The following is a 25,680-nucleotide window of genomic DNA, read 5'->3' as shown; positions in this document are numbered from 1 at the left end:
CTAGAAATGTCTTCTAATGTCAGTCGCTCTTCGATTTTTTCAAAAATAGCAGACCTACAAGCTCGTAGGGCGCCACTCGGTGGCGCGCTATGAGCTTGTAGATCTGCTATTTTTCAATAGCTAAAGCATAACATGATGCTAACACCTAAAATGGGTTCCCCGTTCAGAATGGGATAAACATATAAACATTCTGGACGAGCCCTGGAAAGGGTGACCGAATCTCACCCACTGTAGTACATCGAAATGAAACGTTCTGAACTGACAAAACTGTCTGGATATCTTCTTCGTCGTGTAATACGTGTACAGTATGTACATATGTGGCTGCGTTGTCACGGATTTTGGCATAAGGGAGGAAACACAGTGACAGTGCTGAAACTGTAACTACAAAGAGTCTCACTGCATCATCAGGTCAAATCAATGTAATTGCGGCTCTGATGTTCACTTTACACTACAGCACAAAATAGGGCAATATCAGGTAGCTCTGAATGCGCGTGTGTGTGTGTGTGTGTGTGTGTGTGTGTGTGTGTGTGTGTGTGTGTGTGTGTGTGTGCGTGTGTGCATGTTGCATCATAAACAATATAATCCATATCCGTTTACAGTAGCCGTATAGTGGTCATTTGCTCCATTACTGGACATAGTTTTTGTTTTTATATTTTACGACTAACGGAACGCCCGTCGATAATGAAGAATGGCTGGGGAAGTGCAAGCATTTGCAGAGGATACAGCAGGTGAGAGAGAGCGGTGGAGTCAGGCAAAAAGGCACAGCAGCAGCAGTGCTGTTCTTTGAAGACATGGAGTCGTAGTATAGGCTATGACCTGGCATAATCTTCCACATCATCTCAAGGCAGAATGCGATCACCGGGCTCTGCTATACTGAGGCCTTTAGATTGAAGGAAGACAAGCTAGCGTAAGCCTATTGAGCTATTTCTGTGAGAGAGGAGAGCACCTTGCCTTTGTTTTCTTTTGTTCTCAAAGCTCTCTCTCTCTCTCTCTCCGAGTCTGCTGCCGGTATACAATCCAACCATGCTATATCTGCAGATACAGCTCTCTCCCATATTATGTCCCGGCCTGGTAAGAATACAACCAGAAACCAATTTTGTAAGGCAGTGAAAGATGGGGGGGGGGGGGGGGGAGAAAGAAAATCAGGCCAGTCCTCGAGGGAGAGATATAGGGACAGAATGTATAAACTTCTCTGGTAAAGCCATCCCTGGTGGGCTACACTGTAGAAAGAGCTGCTAATGCTCGCTTCAATGGAGGGGAAAAAAAATGAAACATTCGAGTGAATATGCACTCGAATATGCATTTAACATTGAAATTAACCCATTTTGACCTGAAATCAGATTTAAAAACAAAAAAGTCTTCTACATCCTGACAGTTTTCTGAAAAAGCTATGTTTCTATGTCAGTCGTTCTTCGATTTTTCAAAAATAGCAGACCTACAGTACAAGCTCATAGCTTGTGTAGATCTGCTATTTTTCAATAGCTAAAGCATAACTATATACAGAATATATAATGAAGTATATCGTTGTCACACTGTGACTTATTGCAGTCAGGTTTTTTTGGATTGATGCGTCAGCATTTTCTGCTGACGTCAAGGTTTTTTATTTTTGCAGCATGGGGCTCCAAAAAATAAAAAACGACGGTATACACAGACCATAATATGTGTGACAGCATCATTCTCAGTGACACACACACCAGAATGCCTCAGCCCAAACTCAGCTCTGTGTCATTACTTCTTCCCCAAGGATGGTATACTTGAATTATAACACCGATATTTCTCTCTCTACCTTGCACTTACAGTATGAGAAGGAAAAGGAGAAAAAAAAAGAATCACGGCGGCCGGTGCAGGTCGATGTGTAGCGGGGATATAACAGACAAGGTCGCTTGTTTCAGAAATTAATTACTTTGCGTTTCACAGGGGCCATTGGTTTTCTGGCTTTCTGCCCTTGTCCGTTTTCTATAAGCACAGAAATCGGGGGCTTGTGTCGCCATGGCAATATAAGTTGCCCCACATCATTTAGATCAAGAGCAATGCCACACTCTGATCCTGCTATTCAACAAAAAAAATGCATTTTCCTTTTTTCTTCTTTTTTTATTTGGTGTCTGAGACCGATCCAAAAACAGTGCACTTTATTCACTCTGGCAGCGTGCCAGGAAATGTTAGGATACGCTCTTGGAATAAATAAAAGAAGTTAACCCATTCTGTACGGGAACCTCTTTTTGGTGTTTTAACCATTGGAAAATAGCAGATCTACAAGCTCATAGATGAGCTTGTAGGTCTGCCATTTTTGGAAAATCTTTAAAAATGCGGCGCACATCTTTGAATATAATATTCTTTCAGGAGACTTTTATTTTATTTCGACGTCAGGCCTAAATGGGTTAACCCATTCTGAACGGGAACCCATTTTGGTGTTCGCATCATGTCATGCTTTATCTATTGAAAAATAGCAGATCTACAAGCTCATAGCGCGCTACGAGCTTGCATAGGTCTGCTATTTTTTTTTTAAATCGAAGAACGACTGACATTTTTATAGAATCTGATCTCAGGTCAGAATGGGTTTGAAATCAGACCAGTGTGTGTCCAGTGGAAACCTCGTATGAATCTGATCTCAGGTCAGAATGGGTTAAGTTCCCCCCTCAATAACAATGGCACACTCTTTATTGCTCTTTAGCTCACAATGGCTTTCTGTGCTAGCCTGTGGGATCGCTGCAGTATCCTGTTATGGGGAACAATCCAATTCCTTCTGACATAGTTATACACATTAGCCTGGGAATAACAATCAGCGGATAGATGGCTCAGCTGGCACTGCTGACTCTCTACACTTTTACAAAATGCAAAGCCACCAAAGCAACAGTATCATCATGAATTTAGACATTCATTTCACCATAAATCAGAAAAAGTCAGGCAAAAAGAAAAAAAGAAAAACCTTGTCCGTCTAGCGCCCGAGACAGAATTATGGACATTGTGAGCCCGGGAACACTTGAAGGGCACTTTGGATATCTAGCTCCTACAATATTAATATTTCATTTCAACAGTCAGCACAGCTGCAGTGCCATATTTCATATTTTCTATGCAAACCCCTCACTCAGAGTAGCATGCATATACCCTTGATAAATGAGTTATCCCATTTTGACCTGAGATCAGATTATTAAAAAAAAGTCTTCTACATCCTGACAGTTTTCTGAAAAAGCCATGTTTCAGTGTCTGTGGTTCTTCGACTTTTCAAAAATAGCAGACCTACAAGCTCGTAGCGCGCCACCGAGTGGCGCGCTATGAGCTTGTAGATCTGCTATTTTTCAATAGCTAAAGCATAACGTAATGCTGACACCAAAAGGGGTTCCCGCGCAAAATGAGTTATCTCTCTCTGCCTCTGCTGTCTCTCCAGCACTATATCCTTTTCTCTGTAGCTCCGTCTCTAGCAGTATCTTATTTCCTGTTGTTTAAGATTACAAACGCTTTGCCACAAGCCAAAGACAACTGGCGAACGACGTAAAAAAAATGACAGAGTGAATGCATGCCACAGACTGTCAAGTGTATAGCGTGCATCTGTGTGTGTGTGTGTGTGTGTGTCTGTGCGTGCGTGCGTGGCACTGCATGCGTGCGTGTGTGTGTGTGCGTGCGCACGCATCTGGTGCCCTGCCAGAACCACAGCTCATTCTGCTGAGCAGGCACATTCTCTGCAGAGTGTCCCATCAGAGTGACAAGTGCATTTAGAAACAGCCTGATGGAGTCATTAACGGCAGCTCCGCTCGTTAGCAATACACTCACACACACGCAGACACACACACACACACACACGCAGACACACACACACACACACGCACACACGCACACGCACGCCTCCGAGCAATGGCATCATCGTGAGGTCATTATACACCGACCACAGATCAGTCTATAAACTCTCTACTATACGGCATATTTATGTATAGATGGATGGCTTACGATATGGAACACAGCAGACATCACTTAAGAGGCGAGCTGACAAACACATTTATGCAGGCAAGCGATCCCCCCCACACACACACACACACACACACACACACACACACACACACGCATGCATGCACGCCGCGCGCACGCACAGGCACAATCAAATTCTATCGATCTGTGGGGTAGTGGAACGACAAAGCGTCCATTATTGATTCCCTTGTCCTCTTTGTGTATGAGATTCTAACAGTGTCCAGGGTGTATTCAAGGGCGATATAGCATCCAGAACCTCCCCTTCCTTGGAAGGGATCCGAGTACCGGGACAATTTCAGAACATGCATTTAAAATCCCTTTTGGTTGTTTTAAACATTACGTTGTAGTTTAGCTATTGAAAAATATTTTTTGAAAAATCGTTAAAAATGCGGCGCAAATCATTGAATATATATTTCAGAGCGAAAAGATTTAACTAAAATATTTGCTTCTGGGGGGGGGGGGGTCCCTGGAACTACATATTTTGAGATGGGGGTCCGTGGCCCAATAGAGATAATTCTGGGGGTCCTTGACATGAAAAAGGCTGACATAGAAACATGGGTTTTTCAGATTATTTTTAGGATTTAGAAGCCTTTTTTTTTATTTTTTTTAATCGACCTCAGTCCAAAATGGGTTAACTGCTCGATCCTGCAGGGAATATTAATTTAGTTGTTTTTTTAACCACACATTGTTTTGGCTTAATAAGAGCCATACTTATACAGTATACATCCTGGAACTGTGGCCGTTATTTTTAGCGACGCTTATAGTTACATTATGCCCACTGTACGTTACATCACAGCCATCTGAAAGGGAGGAATAATAATTGGGAAAACAGCTTCAAAAGGAGAACATTATGTTCTTATCCCCCCATTCTTCAGCTGAAATAATTATTATTATTTCTCATATTGGTTTACGAGTCACCCCAAAAGGCATTCAAGCTTTATGTTGAAGCCCGATTCATAGTTAAACCATTTTGGGCGGTGTTAGCATTATGCTATGCTTTAGCTATTGAAAAATAGCAGATCTACAAGCTCATAGCGCGCCACCGAGTGGCGCGCTACGAGCTTGTAGGTCTGCTATTTCTGAAGAATCGTGAAAAGTGACATGAAAGTGTTTTTAGAACGACTGACGTAGAAAAACGTAGCTTTTTCAAGAAAGCGGTCAGGATTCAGAAGACATTTGCAGAATCGTTCGCCAGGTCAAAATGGGTTTTAATACAGCACTGAAACCCCTGAAACCCCTGAAACCCCTGAAACCCCCTCACGTGAGAGTCAAACACCTCACAGACAACCTAATGGAAGCCTCATTCACGTGATGGATACAGATACAGCCGCTTGCCAAGGGGGAGCCGTTCACATGCGCATTATAATGATGCTGGATCCCATCGAGATACACACCCAATTACGATCAGAATCGATGAATATGAGCCCCGTGGTTTGTTACGAGCCAATTATTTAAATGCAACAAAGTCATTGCCAGCTGAATTATGAGATATCTATAGCGCATGCATCTTGGTCTTGTCATGTGCTCGCCGGGAAAAAGCACAAAGTGGTCAAATTCCGTAGTGGTATCATGAGTTGTCAGATGAGAGCTATATAGCGTTAACTCCAGGCTGCCTTTTTTTTGTAAGTCTTATTGGTGTCATTCTCAGCTCATTATAACCGGAAAGAATCCCCAAAACACGAATTAATGAATTTGCTCCAGTCAACACACTGCTTTTTAAAACGAAGAAACGCATGAGTAGACGCGAGTATATGAATACTCTCTCTTAAGCCGTACAAAACCAGTAAATGCTCTTGTATAGTGTCAATTTATATACGGTATATATATATAAATGTAGAACATCCCTGAAAAAGATGTCAACCGCAGCAACAAAAAAGAAAAAGGGGGAGACAGAGCTATGGATTGCTGCTGGGCTACACATGATACTATTATGGTTTTTAACCCATTTTGGGGCGGGAACCCCTTTTGGTGTTAGCATTACGCTATTATGCTTTAGCTATTGAAAAATAGCAGACCTACAAGCTCGTAGCGCGCCACTCGGTGGCGCGCTACGAGCTTGTAGGTCTGCTATTTTTGAAAAACATAGCTTTTTCAGAAAACCGTCAGTACGTAGAAGACGTGTCCTCCGTTTGTGGTCGCTTTTTTTTGGGGGGGTGAAAACAGCCGCCATATATACTGTAACCGGGTCCTCACCTAGCTGCGTCCGCTCCTTCTGGATGTCCCTGAAGTTCAGCCCGCTGGTGAGCGTGCTCTCGCGGTACCGATGCAGGGCCTCCTCTCGCCGGCCGTTGGTCCTCAGCTCGCGGAGCACGGCGGGCTTGAGGGGCTCCGCCCGCAGCCCGCGGGTCCATTCCGAGACGTCCCGTACCGTCCACTGCACCAGGTCCCCCAGCCGCACGATCACCTTCTCCGACACCGCCGTCACCTCGTGCTGCGACGGGAGGAGGAAGATTCGTACAGACGTCATGATAGAATCGATGAAAGATCGGGTATAAGAATGACGCATGGAATTTTAATGATAATCTGAACTAGTAATCAACACCCCGGGGTAACACACACCAGAGGTAATGGCCCTTATTAAAGTGGTATACTACTGCATGTTGCTTAAGAGACTCTGTTACGAGATATGGTCAAAGCAGCATCGTAAAAACCAGATACACTAAAAATGCAAATGCCACTTGGGGGGCTCGTGGGAGCCCTCCGATATGGGAGATTATTTCGAGGCAAACTGGCAGGAGCTTAATCAAGTGTGACTGTCTGTTGGCTCTGGGTCTTTGAAAAGTGATCTTCATCACCGATGATGTGTTTGTCTCCACCAGGACGAAGGCATGGGCAGAGAGTATGTTTTGCACTACGTCCGTGTGTGTGTGTGTGTGTGTGTGTGTGTCCGTGTCCGTCCGTTACCAGCTAATCTCCGTCACCGTTGGCCCGATCCATGCCAAACTTTGCACACACACTCCCTGGATGCCAACGACGAACCTCTGCCCCAAATATTCCACAACGGCCTGTCATAGCGCCACCATGAGGCGGATTTTGGCAAAAACACATTTCTGTAGATTACTCGAACACATTTAATCCATACATCACACAATTCGGTTTACACTATCTCCATAGTCATGATGTGATCGACACGGGTCTGCACCATTTCCCATCTTCCATCCTGATTGGCTAATATTGGCTTCCAAATCTCATAGGATTCCTCCGTTTCAAACAAAATGCCACAAATCACAAATTTTCGTGAAATTATACGCGCACAATTCCACTAGGCCGAGGACGACATGCCACTCATTTTTTCCTAATCAGCCTCACGGTGGCGCTATAACAGGGCAATTCCTGTTTTTACCTATAACTGCATTGATCTGTGTACAACTTTGTATGCGCACTCCCTAGAGGCCATGGAAAAAACATTTTCCCTCCACATCTGGCAGTTGTAGCGCCACCATGAGGCAGATTTCTTCAAAACACAACGTTGTTTATATTAGTCGCATAGATTTCATCCAAATCGGTACACAATTTGATCTCTGTAGTCATGTGATCAAGACGAGTCTGTTGGATTTCTCAGATTGTACACGGATTGGCTAAGATTCAAAAGTTTTCAGGAGTGGCGCTCATCCAGAATTCTATACTCAGAGACGCTATGAGTGATCTGGCTCTGCATGTCCTCAACAAGAAGAAAATTGTTCCTAAAAACAAACTAAAATAAATTATATTACTCCCTAAACATTTCGCACACACACTCCTATATCCTCCTGGTGGAGACCTGTGCCCAGAAGGGCACTTTTTCGAGTTACATTCTGATATCAAATGTCAGGCTAATTGGCTTCCATTGATTTCATGTGATTCCAATCACACTTTCTACGTACTTAAAATGCAAAGAATGCCTACTGAGCATTTCACTAAATTGCCTTGGAAAAGGAATCTATAAGAGCAAGTGTGAGTCATTGAACAAGCCCTTAATAAGCAACAACATTCTTAAAGGCAGTGGCTGATGAACTGGCAGTTAGGGCTGTCACGATTATGAAATGTCCCTTAACAGTTAATTATCACACAAATAAGTGTGATTAACAATTTCATTACATGTACAACACCGCAACATAATGAAAATTCCATTTCTGTTTGGCTTTAAGGCTTTGAAGTTGCACAGGGCACATAATGACAAATAACCTAAATGTACAAAGAAATGATTTAAAACTTTATACTTTTAAGAAAATATTAATTGTGGAAATAGCCTAGTGTATCTACAGGATCACAACTTGTCGATCTGCTACCTTTTTTTTTTACCGTAAAAGGTTTGAAAATATATGAAAGCTTTTCAACATGGAAACAATCATGACCATTATGCAAAAAAAAATGCGATCATCTAAAAAATAATTGCGATTAGGCGATTATGTAATAACTGTAACAGGCCTACCGGCAGTATATTATTAAGCGGTGTCAAGTTCAACTGATACAACGTTCAGGTAAGCCATTCAAATTGTGTTTAGACAATGTGTTACAGAGGGTTAAGTTTAAGGTATGGAGGTCACGGTAACAATCTATACCAATGAGATTGTGTGACTTAAAATAATTCACAGATTCTGAGCCTGTAGAAACAACACCGGTTCAGGAGCCATAACACTTTATTGAAATCAAATGAAACGGCATAACTATAGTTATCCTACAAATGTTCATAATACCGGTATGAACCTCTAGAAACAACCATTTTGACGGTCGTTTAACCCATTCTGACCCGAGATCAGATTCTAAAAATGTCTTCTACATCTTTTCTGAAAAAGCTATGTTTCTATGTCAGTGGTTCTTCGATTTTTCAAAAATAGCAGACCTACAAGCTTGTAGCGCGCCACTCGGTGGCGCGCTATGAGATTGTAGATCTGCTATTTTTCAATAGCTAAAGCATAGCATAATGCTAACACCAAAAGGGGTATTTAAAAAGAATCAAGGTTAGCAGCGGTTAGTAGAAGCAGCATGGAAGGAAAATCAGACCATCTTGCATATCAAGTTATGTTCAAGTTATGTTCCACCCCTGGCCATATATTATTCCAACTTTTCCCATTCTCTTTCTTGGGGTTGATTGAATGCCCTTAAAGCACGATTTGAAAATAACACTCACGTTGTATCTGAGAGGAACTTCAAATTCTGCGGAAAAAGAGAGCAACGCATAGAGGATGTTTCCATTTGAAGGACTAATGGCTAAAGTGCTCGTTACCTAGTGGAGTGGATAGCTGGGAGCGGGCTATTACACGAGCAGAGAAATCTGGAGGACAGATGTGTCTATGAGGCAAAATGCAGACATTTAGAGGGACTTTGGTTAAATATACCATTTACCAAACATCTGTGTGTGTGTGTGTGTGTGTGTGTGTGTGTGTGTGTGTGTGTGTGTGTGTGTGTGTGTGTGTGTGTGTGTGTGTGTGTGTGTGTGTGTGTGTGTGTGCGCGTCTATCTACAGGCCAAGCAGCCTGCTGCAAGCTAGCATCTTGCTATGTATTCATACAGATGTATATGTAGCATGTACTGTACACAGGTATCACAAACCAACTTTGAGGAACTTGTATTGCATTGCTCTCAGACACACACACACACACACACACACACACACACACACACACACACACACACACACACACACACACACACACACACACACACACATTAGAAGAGATAAAATAAGAGTGAGTGTATATAAGCTTAAGTAAACATGGACATAAAAGTAAATATTGGAAATAGAGGGTCAGATCAAGTGTAAGGACTAGGGAGTTGATCCGATTGAGGTACGAATACAACAGATCTAGCTTTGGTCCGTTGAGAGGACTTATCCTCCACTTTTCAGCAACCCGTACCCCCCCCCCCCCCCAGCAGCGCAGCTTCTCATCTGTAGTAGTAAATATAAAAGAAATACAGCTTTGCTATTCACCAAAACAAAGACGGTTTGTTTGTTGAAAGCCTACTTTCCTTAGTGGGAACAAACACCCCCGCGGCCCCACCTCATGTCTAAAATACACTTTTTGGGGCAGAAAAGAGGAAATATTCCACCGGATGGAAAAAAAATGTTTTAGTGACTCCACTGCGCCCCCTACAGATGTGGTCAATGGAGTTTTTTTCTATTGACAAAAGGTGTATTTTAGACATGAGGTGGGGCGGGGGGCTCTGAGTGTTCCCTTAGTAAAGTAGGTAAACTGTCTTTGTTTTGGTGAGTATCGAAAGTGTATTTTTTATTATAGACAAGAGGCTGTGCTATACTGGGGGTGTGCAGGGCAACGGCTGAAACGTATAACAGAGTTAAGGAGAACTCCTTCTAAAACGCTATATGCATCACAACTATATCTAATATCCTACAGTTTGTACTATGTAGTCATTTTGGTAGATGTTTCTTTAGTACTCCACGGTCCACACGCACGTATATACACAGCTCAAAATGTCAACAAAGTAACCATCTAAATGAGACACGCAATAACTCTTTCATAATCCTTTGCATGTACTGTAAATGGTACTGAAGATTCAGCTAAAATCCATCTCCCTCCTCAACTGCTACTACAGGCAGTCGGAGACAGTATTTCCTTTAAAAGGAAGAGTCCAACGATAGATAGCTTGATGTAGATGTGCCTCCCTCACTAAGTAGCAACATCAAACATGGGGTTTTTGGTTGTTTTATAATGAGCTGTCTTCTGCTGTCGAGTGGTGGTGGGTGAGTGTGACCGGCTTTCCATGCAATGAAAAACGGACTCCCTCCTGCTTTTCTTCCTTTAGAAAAAAAAAAAAAAAAAAAAAAAAGGAGGCCATTTGAATAATGCAAAGCAACTGCAAATAGCGTTCACCCTGCAGCCAAAAAGAAAAGAAAAAAAACAAAACACTCCACATTTTATCTCCTCTGAAATAACTACTGTACTTTGATGCAATCTGCCGCCAGAAGCCCGGAAAACACAGATAAACAATATCAACATATCTTCTTGGACTATCGAGTGCAATCTAACTAAAATGCATGACGGGATATTGTAATTTGTCGCACAAAATGGCAAGGGAGTGCCTCAACGGTATACTAAAGCATTTCCAACCAAGTGAAAAAGAAAAAGAAAAAATCAGACCCGTCTGAAGCGAGTCGTTCTGTACTGTACTGTACTGTACTGTACTGTACTGTACTGTACTGTACTGTACTGTACTGTACTGTACTGTACTGTACTGTACTGTACTGTGTGTGTCTGTGTGTTAGGCTGTGCAACAGCAACACTTGGTGGTGAACAAACGCTATAACGCTATTTTTGTGCTCGGACAGACGCAGCGACAGACCCAGGGACCCAGGGACAGACCCAGGGACACACATAGCTGTCTACAGGAGTGGTTGCACCACTCCAACAAAAAAAAGGACAGCAACACAACCATTTCCCCTCTATATCAATCACTTGAATGTCACCGTGCATTGTGCGAATTGTGTGAGTGTCACCGGATCCTGTTGAGGAGCTTGTTCTGTTTGAGAGCAGTGTTGCCAGATTCTGTGAGAGAAATAAGCAACCAGTACTATGAAAGTACGGCCAAAATAATCTACTGGGCTATATGGCTATTTGAAATTTGCCCGATTTACGAGCTCACAGCGTGATTTTAAACAACAAACATTTGTTAAACCGTTTTAACAACACAAATCTGGGGAGGGTCCTCGGGCACAAAATATTGTGAGTCTGCTGACAAATACATATTAATCTGGGGTCCCATGCCATGAAAACAACAACAACCAACAGTTAACATTAGGAAACAACAAGCCCAAATAAGAAACTACACTTTAGAAATAAGCCCAGGGGGAGAAAAAAAGCAGCCTACAACTACCAATATTTACAAGCAACTTTACAGAAAAAGCCAAATGTCACTTATAATAAGCTGACATGGCAACACTGTTTGAGAGCTAAGCCAAGCACAACATGTGAGAGCAATTCAGCAGCTGTCAACTCAGTGGAGAATATAATCATGTCTATGAACAGGGCAACAGATCTACAAACAGGCTATTCTTCTTGCCTACACATTTCATTCAGGCCGTGGTCTGCGCCATTTTGAAATAGGGCTAAATAGTCTGTTGAAACCAGTGGGAACCGGGTACACAAAGATCGTCAAAAGTCTGGGTTTCTTTTTGTAATCTGCATTCAAAGATGTTCCTAGAATCTAGGAACGTACAGGATGAGGCTGAATAATTGACAAGGCTGATTGGAAGGCTGTGATGCAATGCAATATTACTACTACTACTACTACTACTGGGTGCAGTACGTTAGTTAGACTAGTCATTGGTTCGACAAACGAAAACCCACCTCAAACCCTAACCTAACCATAACCGCACAGGAGTAATAATAATTACATACACAAGAAAATCACACCCGTGTGAACCGAGTGGTGCAACTCCTCTCTCTCTCTCTCTCTCTCTCTCTCTCTCTCTCTCTTCCCCCCCCCCTCCTCTCTCTCTCTCTCTCTCTCTCTCTCTCAACAGTGCAGCACTGTCTCTCTCTCTCTCCGTTTCTGGCGCCCCTACTGGTACATACTGGTGCTCATTAACCAACACATAGGTTAACCAACCAACACAGAGTCACAACAGACATTGCTGTTCCTTTGGAGTGGTTGCACCACTCAAAAAATAGATAATATATTTTTTTATTTTGGGAGGTCCCTGGAAGCTGGTATTATATATATATCCTATATTAAAATGTCCTAATGAGTGGTGCGGTCCATTGGTGCCAGAGGGGGGGGGGACCCGGTCTATTTATCTATGTTTCCCCGACAGACGCTGGTGCATGCCATGGTTCTAGCACAGCGTTCCCATTTAGCTGTGCAATAACTGACAGTTTCTCTGTCTCAACTTGATCAAGGTGGCAGACGGGCTAATACACAACAATGAGTCATGATGCCATTGTCACCCCCATCAGTGTAGTATGTGAAACCCACAGATGTTAAAGTTCATTTCCAAAGTGATCAAATTATTTTGTGCAAATAAACGGTCAGCTATAGATGACAAAAAGTTGAGTACGTGAATACCAACGATAAGTACATTGTTTCTGTACTTTTAAACTTTTAGCATTCCTACTTTCTCTAGCGTTAACTCTAAACAACTACTGTCTCTCTCTCTCTCTCTCAATTCAATGCAATTCAAATGAAGGTGAAGTAAAACTAAAATGCACTAAAATCGCGGCGAGTTTGGTAAACCGGCGAGTTCTCCGGATACGTGAACAGCATACAGCACAGCACAAGTAGAAAAATACACAGCAGCAGCTTGATTAAACAATTATTTTACTTTGTCTTGAAGTTACTCTAAGGGGAGGCAGGATAGGCTATATACAATGATGCAATCGCATGCGCACACACACCGGGAAGTGGGAACAATTACAAACTTGACGCAAGCACTCCTCGGTCGAGTATTTCCACGTCATAATGTCACGTGTGCACGGTTCTGGAAGATACAGTCTTAAATTGAACACCCGATAGGGTTTAATGAGCAGCTACTTTGGTGTTTTATGATGATTATTAACTTTTTCCATTATCGTTCTTAGAATGTTTAAAAATCCGAGTCTGTCTTTATAGAGAGGGGTCCTAGAGACGCACAGGTTAGGTTTTGTCTTTAATGTAGATCGTGATGGATCCCATATATTTAATATCGACAGTTATTTTTAGTTCAGGATGAGGCTGAATGGAAGGCTGCGATGCGATGCAATATTACTACTACTACAAATAATAATATATTATACGTAGGCTATACATATTTCATATTATACATAAGATATTGGGAGGCTCCTGGAGGCTCGAGGCCCATTTCAATTGAAACGATTGAAACATATATATACATATATATATATATAAGGCCGCCACTGGGTCTATAGGGAGTCAAATGCAGCCTGGTGTGACTTTTGGCATGACAGATCACTTTACAGTGTTTGTGGCCCGCTATTCTTCCGATTGGAGCAATGGTGCCGGTGCGCCCTCGTGGCCCCAGGCGAGGCTCTTCTCAAAGGCACTCCCCTGCAAAGTGTTTAGTGCCAAGTTTAGTGCAGTTCGGTTACGTTTGTGTGACATCCACGGTCTGCGCTCGTCTGACCCACCCTCTAGGCAATTTCATAAGATCAGAATGGGGGAGATCCTCTTACTTCGGGCATCGAGGGATACTTCATTGTCAATTCTTATCATTTCGGTGCAGGTGATTTCCATTTGGGGGGTTCCTAAAAACCTTTTTGGGGGGCCACCAAAGAATTCTCTATGCAGGGGAAAAAAGAAACCCTGCCTCATACCAACAACAACTTTAGATTAAATTTCAGAGACGTGACTTGGGAAACGCGAGGGCCTTGACTTTGCAGGCACAGCCCAGGCCGCGCCATGCGGTGCTGTCACTATGAGTTAGGCTGCTAGCTTAGCGGCCAGGCAGATGGAGCCAGCAGGACACTTGATAATATAGGTCAGAGTACTGCAAGCCCAAAGCCAAGAGATGACACTCCACATCAGCGACATCACACACAGCCTGGTGTGGTGACATCAGCCAGCACAATGCATTTTAGCACTTCCCACATAACTACACTGTAACATTCTCAGCGTTGATTAAGTCCCTCGTGTGTCCTTTTGAGACACTCAGGATTGACTGTGCACTCCATAACCAAGATGCACTAATATTCTGACATTATGATATTGAATGGCAGTGCAATAATAATAATAATATTTCATCGCACAAATGTTTATTAATAATCTAACTGCCAATTTTAGGATTTTGTGTTAGTAGAATGCAGTCACATATTTTAAACAATGCAGTACATTGTTGCTTTGCGTGTAATAATGACTGTACAACATTGAAACCCAACACCCTTGAACAATGTTTATGTGCCAACAACTTCAGCAAACCCATCGCAAACAACATAACACATAATTTATGAATGGACACAACAGTGCATGAAGTGCCGTGTGTCAAATGTCGAGATGCTCTGCCATTTCTACACGTAATCTGTGATTCTGTTAGAAAAGACCGCTCTCTGAGATATCCCATATCGCTCTGAACAATTCCCACATTGAGTGCATGCCCACACAGTGATGGATCCTGGGTGAACAGCAAAGGGAGACATTGTTGAATGTAACTGTGCTAAGGCATAGCGTCATATCGCTAGGACAGTGCTTTCAAGCTTGGGAGTCAAAGGGAGAAATCCCAGTGGGTGGGTGTTTTTCTATCCTGTAGTGTAGATACGAGTGCAGTGCACATAGACAAAAGCAATGAGAGAACACGAAGACACACACACACACACGCACACACACACACACAGGCTGCTGCCTCAAAGGGGTCAGCCCAGGAATTCCTGAGGCCAAAGGAGATTAGTAATTGAGTAATGGACATGGTGACATGAACAATGAGGAGGGAGGGAGAGAGAGAGAGAGAGAGAGAGAGAGAGAGAGAGAGAGAGAGAGAGAGAGAGAGAGAGAGAGAGAGAATGAAATGCAATATGAGTTCATTATCCATCTATCCTCCACATGACTGACCTTGGCTTTGGTGTCCCAAAACAAACTTATCTGGGAATTAAAAAGGGAGCTCTAGGGAGGAAGCAGGGGGGACAATTGAATTATAAAATGTTCCTTTGAGCCCACATTAACACTGGATAAAGAGTTCACCGTGAAATATTTAAAAGGTGAACGAGATTGTATAGGAAGTGTTCGGCTATACTTGAGCATATGCAGTTTATTCATATGCACAAAGGCTGCTTTAATATCTGCAGGGCAGCGAGCTTATCTTTTATTCACCGATTTCCATTAAGCGATTACTTTTACATGAGCTATGGCGATCCCTGTGAACTCGGCATTGGTTTACAGACATAAAGATGGTGAAAAATAGCTCAATAATAGGCATTCTCAAAAAAGCCTTTTCTTAAAGTCTCCGAAGCATCCATCATGTAAGATAACACCGCAAAACAGCTGCGTCAGCTTGCTTGGATCAACTGCTGCTTTGTACTGGTGTATTTCAAGAAAATGCACGCAAAGAAGAATCTCGGTGAAAACAGAGATACTGCATTATCGTTTTCTTACTGGAATCATTCAGTCTATGATGAAGAATGTAAAAATATTGGCTGGAGAGAGCATCAGTAAGTGCAGCTTGTCTGTGGTTCCGTTTTCCTCAAAGGTTAATATAACGATCGGCTGTATAGCTGGGGGGCGCTGGATTCATGCATCAAGGCAAATGTTTGCCTGTTCAAGTGGTTTGTCAATGACAAAGTGGAAAAAACCAATCTAGAGAGAGCACCAGAAGTCTCTCATGTGTTGACAAACCCCGGCACTGCTTGTGCAACATATCATTACTTAGAGTCTGCAGAGTCACAAAATAGTTTGGTCGAGGGACTCAAAAGATTATGAGGGCTATATGAATGACAACTCCTTAAAAACCAATGGGAAATGCTAGTGGGGGACTTTTATATAGCCTTTGAAGTCCAGCGTATTCCATTTAAAAAAGGTTTTAAATTACACTATCCTAAAAAGCTGGCAATAATTTACATGCTATTTCAGTGATGGTGTGGAATTCACTGGAGGGCAGTGTTCAGAGTTAATGACTTGTTCTGCAGCAGGGGGACACACATGCATGCGCCACGCACACGCGCGCGCACACACACACACACACACACACACCACTAGCCCCCACCGCTCAAATTCCTGCCATTGTTGTGCGAAGGGGAGAGATGGTAGAATGCACATAATATACTGGCCAAGACAAGTGCCCAGTAAGAGTGAGTAAAAAAAGGACACAATATGAAATGTGCCATATCACATTTACACTGAAGTCATTCAGCAGGATGACCCCCCTCCCCCATCCACTGCAATAGCAGTCACATATTTGGGCTACTTAAGACTTAACTCAACTAGCATCGCAGATGCCCTGAATTACCCATTCAGGCTTTTTCCCTTAGGAAAAAAAAAATCAAAGCAGCAGCAAATGAATACAATTTAATTTCTCTACAAGCTGGCTTTTCCCCGAGTGCTGGAACACATGCATGGACTACTGCCATGGACTGAAGAGATGGCTCTAGTCTGGAGCGGTGCCAGTGTTTTCCACAGCAATCAATACTGGCCTACTGCTGCAGTCCCCAGCCTGTCAGTGTGTGCATGTGTGTGTGTGTGTGTGTGTGTGTGTGTGTGTGTGTGTGTGTGTGTGTGTGTGTGCCAAAGCCTTGTCAGCTGGGGGGACGAAATGGAGGAGAAGCGAGGTCAGATGAAATCAGAGGTGATGATAATAGCACATTAATATAACATGATCCAGAAATAGTCTGCGTGGTTGTGAATTTCCAATAAGACTGACTTGTCATATTTGCAGTAAAGCAGGGGAGACACACACACACACACACACACACTACACAGGGAAAATTAACTCCCTGGAGCAGAGTATACAATAAATGTGGGTGCAGTTAACTGTTATCTAAAACAGCTCTCTCCTGGAAAATCTGGTCAACAAACAGAAAGCATTGCAGCCAGCAAGCAGTGCCGGAAGGAGGAGAAGGCCATTTGGTGCGAAATAGAATATTGTGTCACTCAATTAAATGTGTTTTAAACACATGTGCCTGTTTGGTTGGTGGCATTTTTGCAGGGGGACAAATAGTGCAGAGGCCCCAATAGAGGGTTTGTCATAATGACTGAGCAGCACAACACAAAGCCTGTTTAAAGAGCAAGCAGAGCTCAACTGGTTGGGGTAAACACTGCCTGTCAGATGGAGATACAATGAAAAATAGAGCCTGCCACACACACATATGGACTTTATTAACTTGGAAGATGTCTCGTTTTTTTTTTTTTTTTTAATCGTGGATTAATAACAAGGATAAATACGTTTCAACGCTGCCTGGTAATGTTTTATCCATTCATATATTTTGTTTACCAAATCACAATTTCAATCACTTTTTTTTTTTTATTCCATTCAGAGCTGACAGGGCTGAAAGGGGAATTGACCTCAAGCTCCTGCGACAGCAGAAAAACAAGGACAGTAGGTCATGGGGTTGGATCCTCTCTCGTCACTGCCTGCCTTTCCGCAGCACAGCACAGCGCCGTATAACGCATGGCTCGGGAGGGGCAGAGCAAACAAATACCTGAGAAATACCCAGGAAATTACATCATACCACAATGCTGAGAACACAAGTGAATCATGTAATGTGATTCTGTGGACAGCCAGTTCAATAAAGGTAGTTTTGATGTTTATTGTCTTGAGGGGGGGGGGGGGGGGGGGGGTAAGCAAAGCATCCCTGTGGTATTTTGGGGATATTGGCTCCAGGGCTTCAAATAATTGCCATCTCGAAATACAAGGTATGCGACAATATACCCATCCATGCAGCTGCATGCATGCCATGTATAGTCTTTAATTTTACGGTGGGGGGGGAAATAACTGAGTGCTGAATGTCACCTACAGTACAAATGGTATAAACAATACTCAAAACTAATTAAGAGAACATGAACCAGGTGTCAGCAACACGAATGCTATTAATGAGTTTATGAAGAAAAGAGGGGGGGGGGGAAGCCACATATATCCTGTAAATACAGTATGGTATAGACCTACTACAGCATAGCCATAGGTCAAAATGGGTCCCAATGATTCACTGTCGGCAGGCTAATTCACACGAGATTAAAATATGATATATCACCAGCAACCTGAAGTAATGACATGCAGGTTATGATTTCCACGTCCCTCTGCAACTCAAGACATATTGTCTTTCTTCTTCGAGTGTTTACAACCACTGAACACGGAAATAAACATTTTACACACATACTGTAGACGCTCGTTTCAAATTAGTCATCAGTACCTTCCACTTAGGAGGACCATGTCTATTATTCCAACGGTCACCCAAGTCCCACATTATCATTGGTAGCATTGCTCTTTGAGGCAGGCTTCTATATTTCTTGTTTTTGGATTATGGATTGCAACTTTAAGCACTGCTAGCTGACTCATGCAGTGCAGATTAGTGTTATGGGGCAAAGTCAGCGAGAACGTGAATGGGCTCAGTGAAGGTCATAAACTGACTTAGAGTTGTCAGGGTAATTTCCACTGTGTAATATAAGTAGGCCGATTTGCTGAGAGCATACGGTTTGACAAGCCCTTTCATTGAGGGCAATCTGCAAGCATGCACACAGCACTTAAACATATCATTACCAAATGATAGTATTTTACAGTTTATTCTATGACCAAAATGTGTCTCCACAGTTCAGCTCTGTTTGACAAACGTATCAGCATATACCAGGAGCGTGTCCTCTGGTGGTGCTAGCTGTTACATTATTCAGCCTCTGGTTCTCATTAGATTTGAAACTATTAGCAAATGTTACAGTTCACACTGCTGTCCTCCTTGTATCATGTTCTGTTATACTATATTATTTTCAAAACTCCTTAGATTTGCCTAAGCTACCATGCCCTTTTGATTGGGGAATTGGTTATAATGTCATATTTTTCTCATATTCATACACCCAATTAGCTGGGATGTAAGCACTTTGCAATGCAAATGACTATTAGGGAAAGGGGCGGAGCTGACAAGTCTTTATTGCGCAAGCATGGTCTCTGAATCGACGATGCATGCATGCATGCATGCACTCAAAGTAATTACTAAATAATTACAGCGTGTTAGAGGCTAAAACGAGAGGGCTTTAGTAGGTGAGGCCAGTTGATAGAAGAATTCTGCCAGAATACATGATTTCTTGTGTAAGCAGCAGGCCATAAATAGCCACCTTTCCCATGAATAGGAAATGTGATAGCCACTCTATTACTCAAGAGGAAAGAATGTGAGTAAACCATCAGCGGAACAGTCAAGTACAAGCCCCGGCTTTGTCCTTCCTCATAAACAATATAACAACAGCAGAGAATCATTTTCATCTAACCACAAGTGATTCAAAGGAGAGGGTCGAGAAATGAAAAGCCTTGTTGTCGGTCGATGATGAATCACGGCATATAAGAGCAGATTATTTGTTTTATCGCCAGTGAGAAAAGCATTCCCACCACCAACTCATCAAAGTAATGTAATGCCGAGCAGTGGAGCGGTATAGGAGGACTTGGGCTGTGATGACAGGCGCTACATTTGGCTACAGTCAATCATATCGACTGCCTCTATGCCGACACAGCCACATGTAACACTGAGATTTTAAGTGCTTCAGTAAATGTGAGGCGACGACGATATCACATCTATTAAATCACGGATGAAAATGTCCGCAAAATTGCAAATAGTGGATGTGACACTATTGGACGTGTCAGCACTCAGTACCGTCACTCTGCTTCGCTGTGCTTTTAAGAAGCGACTCTCTCATCTTCCCACTTCCCAGCGCAGGCAGAGTTACAAGATATTTAATAATTATCATACCGACCAATCTATGGCGGTCCTCTGATCCCATATATATTCATTGTCATTTTGCAATTTCCGCCCATATGTCAGCATTTGACATAACATCGTGAAGAAATGAAATGACAGACGACGGTGCAGCCTACGCGCTGGATTCTTGCGGATTTTCCCCCTCTCTATAATACAATTAACCCCACAGAGCGCAGCGGCAGCCTTATTGAGCGCAGCTGGACAAGTGCACATTCAGCAGTTGACACACCACAATGAACAAACAGGCTGAAAAGTAGATTTCAGGTCAATCAACCCCATTTTTGTTTAAAATTCATGATCGGCGCAATCAATCAATCAAACAGAATGCCCTCTGTCAATTCAAACACTGACTGACAAGGGACTGGCAACGCTTAACGCAATAAAGAGATTAATCAAGCCAGCGCGCATGCATGGACATGCAAGAACATCAACAACAACAATGAACAACCCAAGCCTGTTTGAGGAAACGATAAGCGCTTTAAACCACATCATCATTATTCGTCATTTATTCCTACCTCTCCGTGGCTGACTGTACGTCCCTGGGGAGTATCCTCTGGTAGGAAATAAAGTTTGGAGCTTGATAAAAGTTGCTTGCTTGTTCTTTCCTCCCAGAGCAGCTGAAGCTCCGCTATGCAAATAGGATCCTCTGGTTTACATCTGACGAAGAAAAAGTCTCCGAGGGACAGAATCCTCGGTTTACCATCCCGGTAAAATTTAAAGGCTTTGTAGAATATGTATGGTCCATGTAAACCGCAAGACGAGCCCACCCACTGTTGAGGAAAAAGCATAAATGCATCAAATTAGCGAATGCCTTCACAAAACGTTCGGTAGGTTAAACAATTCGCAGTCAAAAGAACACATAAACCAAGATACAGGAGAGATAATTAGCCTACGCAAAGTCTGGTAGCTTAAATAGCACGGTTGTAAATTATCGCTATTTTCGCACACATTTAGAAGCATGTAACTATTTTTAGCTGTTCCAAAATATGTCATAGATATGATCATATATATACACAATGAAATATTTCAAAGTTTTGCAGAACGGACGCAGAATTACAACTATCAGTACTTAATGATTAGTAGAATGTGAACATTCAATAAAGGTATTGTTGATAAGAAACGTTACCTTCAGTGAGTTCGGCTCCATCTCGACGATATGAATTGATTAAACTCAACACGCTCTCCAAAACTTGCTGGCTTGAATGGATTGCCTAAGGTCCTGTAAGGACCATATTGGTTGTACAGATAAAACATGTTATCTTTAGTCAATAAACACTCGTGTAAAATATATTTAGATGGATTAATTTAGTGTAAGACTATGTATGATAAGGTACATTTATCAATTTAACACATCAAATGTGTAAGACATAATTTAAGTGGACGTTGATGGAACTATCGCACACATACGAGCAAAATACAGCGATATAATTCCTATATTATCAAGAATTGCAGGTAATTGAGCAAAGATATTTGTATACAAACTATGACTTTACCATTGGCGAAAGGACTCCACGCTAATTGTGTCTCTGTGTAGACTTGTAAGTAGTTTTGGTGGATTTCTGCAGTATGTTTCTTGCAGGACTTGTGTAAAGACGTTCAGTATGAAAGCACATTTCTCACAGTAATGATACTGGTGCGCTTTGCTGTGGATGCCTTCAAGAAACAATGTTACATCAAAGTTAATAGGACTATCAAATGTTTCCTCAAAAGGCAATGTGGGACCCATGAGGATGAGGTTAGGTACTGGCTTTGCTTTGAGAAAACGAGCAGGATATGGCTTAAAAGTCTTAAAGGTAGCCTACATGTGTTAGATTTACTGGAAAAATAATGGTCTTTATAAAATGAAGAAAGCCTTCAAAGAAAGACAATTGGCCGAGTTTAGGCTACAACGCGTCACGGGATATATATATATATATACCACATACATATATATATATATATATATATATATATATATATATATATATATATATATATATATATATATATATATATATATATATATATGTATGTGGTATATAAATTCAGATTCAGTCTATTTGGATCAGTCCTGACTCCTGCTACATTAGGATTAATTACGAAAGCTCAAAGGCATTCATTAACGTCAACTTAAATTAAATCATTGATTCAGTTTCAATTCAATTATTACTGTGATAGTGTAGAAGACAGACATTTAAAATCAATAGCCAACTTTCATTAACAAAGAAGGCTGCTCAACCGTTTAGTAATTTCGCCGCCGGCAACATTTTATCAGGTGCATGCATTGCATAGGGTTATTGATCGATTGGGAAGTACCCATATAGTCCACAGCGGTGTGCTGTTTTCCACAATCATCCACCCATGCCCTCCTTTTATCCGCCACACACAGCAGAGCATGCAACAGCGACATGCTTCTCACACTGGCTATTTGGTTTCAAGTACAGTACAGTATTACGCAATAGAGGCAAAAAGGTTTTCATTTTCAATGTAATGAGTGCTGGGATGCAGGGATGGTCTTTTAGATGAGTCCTCCCAGTGACATTTTATGAGTCCCACTTCAACAATTGACATATTGACAATATGACATATGATATATTGACAAAATTACATATTTTGCCTTTTCTTTTTACAAATTGCAGCATTTAACTTTATATGGTTATAATGTGGTTATATTCATGTAGAAAACAGAAGAAGAAATTATTATTATAACTTAAGCTAGCAAAATAAACTATAGAATAAAAAAACAGTAGGTTACAGTAGTACAGTAGTGCACACCGTGGATGCAGAGGTCGTTGTTTTATTGCGTCCCTTAACTATAAACTGCGTTTTGGGATGCAAAATGCACTCTATTTTAATCTCTGAATAGGCCTTTTTCTGAAATGACGGATATGGGTCGAGAATGCAGGCGCAGTGATTTTCATCTAGTCGGTCAAGTGATTAACTGACACGTTTGGCTGCTCGTGTTGCTGCTACGAATGACGCTGTCTTTATGGATATTCTCTATAGTAGTGGAGACTATAGTCTTACATGATGTAGGCTAAGCTAATATTATAGATAGTGGACAGTCACTGAATAAGAAACACTGGTGCTGGGCTGGCTGTGGTGTAGGTTTCCTGCAGTGTATATTTGACTATATTTGACCCATATAGCATGCCATTTGGTCTTACTATTATCTACCCTGATTTCTATCTCTAAGCCATTTCAACGACTGAATCAATGAGGCTGCATTGTTAATGGCATAATGAAGTCCCTAGTCAATCAATGGCACTACTCAAACTCTTATCTGGTAATTGGAATTGCTTGCTTGTCAATAGGAAGAGAAGAGCCCAGCAGAGAGATAGTAATATTTTGATTACAAATGCACAGCTTGATATTAATTGAGTCTCACTGACAAATCTTTATTCATTCATAATGAGGACATGATGGTGAGATAACGTGTTGGTGTTTAGTATTAGCACTAATTACTAGGAAATAATGTTTGATAAGATGTGATATAACCTCTCTCTCTCTCTCTCTGACACACACACACACACACACACACACAGACACACACACACACACACACACACACACACACACACACACACACACACACACACACACACACACACGTGAGAGTTTGTTTATCAGGGCAGCTCACTTGAAATAAGTTGACCAGTGAATTTGTAAAAAATGTCTGACTCGACTCACTCGAGTGCTCAGCGCATCAAGTTCATGGTTCAAGGCGCTGTCTACAATGTCCTACCCAGCCCAGCCAATCTCCATCTCTGGGGCATGGTTGACTCTCCAGCCTGTGTGCTGTGCTCCAGGAAAGGCTCTCTGTCTGGAGCACACCATTGGCGGCACGACCAGGTGCTAAAGACCGTTGCTGAAGCCATCTCTAACGTCGTGGCCAAAAACAACAACAGCAGCAAGCGACAACATGGCAGGAGGAACATTGCCTTTGTCAGGGCTGGAGAGCAACCGCAGTCACAGCCCAAACCAGCAGCCCGGCCTCCTCACCTCAGCGGTGGACTGGGGTATCTACAAGCGATCTGTGGGCCAACGCTGCTGGGACACAAGCTTGCTTGGTCAACCCTGGCTGGGTCACCTGAGGGAGGGGGGTATGATTGTTGAAAGACCCGAAACCGCTGGTGATCTCAGGCACAATCACTGAAGATGTGTCCCAGTGCATCTTGGGATGTATCCTTCACTCAAGTGCTAATATCTAGCTTAGCTTAATTATGGGAAATAAATATATTGTGTGAAGGACATTTTGGGACAGTCCAAAAGGTAGAAATGGTATATTTGCACTGTATATTATGTACTTACTGTACAGTAGCCTATATTGTCACTATATAATAGTATATCTGCCAACTACCTCTCTGTCCGTCTCTGTGACAGTCAACTGCATAACTTGTGTTTGACAAATTGTTGGCGTGTACATAACAGAAATCCACATGAAATTAAATCTATTGCCGGTGTAATGGTCCTATAATAAGGGATGGGTCGCAAAAAGTAGACTATACACGAAGATAAGGATGAGACGTACCGGTATTCATTTGGATATCTATCTTGTCATGAAACTTGCTGAGCATGTTCATGCTTCCCAGAGGATGAACCATAACCATTTGAGTGTCCCCATGACCTTTCCTCTCTAGCACAACCCTCAAAAATACTTTACTTTGTCTTAAGTACCAGGTCTTATTACCTAACTTGAGTAAACTAAAGACCTGGAGGCGTGATCAATGCTCTTTGGCCACTCAGAATAGCCAAATGGCATTGATCACGCCTCCATGGTCTTTAGTTTACTCAAGTTAGGTAATAAGACCTGGTACTTAAGACACGCAAAATACAGCCCATATATCTCATAATCTCACTGGATGAAGACCACTGATTTTGGTGACCTCATGACCTCATCAGACTCACAGATTTCTGGCCACCAAAGTCCAAGTGAAATCCGGTCAGATCCACAAACCAGAACCTACTGGGCCACATTTGACGTCTCAGGGGTACGGAGACTATAGGGACTATTAGGGAGCATTTGCGATTCTGTCCCTATTAATGTTGAACAACACTGAGTCGAGCGAGCGGTCCACCGCGGCCCACTGGGGTCAACAGTTCTGCGTAAGAATTACGAAATGGGGTTACCATGCCAAGCACCATTATAGTGTATCACATGAAGAAGAAAGCCTCAGGGAAATTAGGTCAACATGGCTACACTATCTCTTGTCTTGCCACTCCTATATTGCACAGTAGAGATACATCTATCAACAATGGAAAGCTGTGACCCATTAAAAATCCATCGAGTAAATTTGTTCTCTGGCGCACGTTTCAATAGTAACTTTACACCTGTGTCTTTGTGCTGACATAATCACATGACAAAAGCCTGCTCTGCAAGATGACTTCAGTAAAGGTAACGAGATCTGAGTAATGCTATTGGGCTATGTTT

At 42.2% G+C, this 25,680-nt stretch overlaps 1 protein-coding gene across 1 annotated transcript in view; it reads right to left on the bottom strand.

Moving 5' to 3' along the window:
* LOC308327995 (AT-rich interactive domain-containing protein 5B-like) overlaps positions 1-21,417 on the bottom strand; it is a gene marked incomplete at both ends in the record, with an annotated part of 85,478 nt that extends 64,061 nt beyond the window's left edge. The window contains 3 exons of the mRNA XM_080781666.1: positions 6,154-6,391; positions 20,786-21,040; positions 21,397-21,417. Of these exons, the coding sequence (XP_080637792.1) occupies positions 6,154-6,391; positions 20,786-21,040; positions 21,397-21,417 (514 nt within the window). The remainder of the gene's footprint in view (positions 1-6,153; positions 6,392-20,785; positions 21,041-21,396) is intronic.
* Between the last annotated feature and the right edge of the window lie 4,263 nt (positions 21,418-25,680).

The sequence above is a fragment of the Protomyctophum bolini genome (assembly GCF_963924005.1).
Source record: "Protomyctophum bolini genome assembly, chromosome: 14".
In the NCBI taxonomy this organism is placed as follows: Eukaryota; Metazoa; Chordata; class Actinopteri; order Myctophiformes; family Myctophidae; genus Protomyctophum; species Protomyctophum bolini.
Note: the sequence above shows the minus strand (reverse complement) of the source record. Positions and strands in the feature narration are given on the sequence as shown.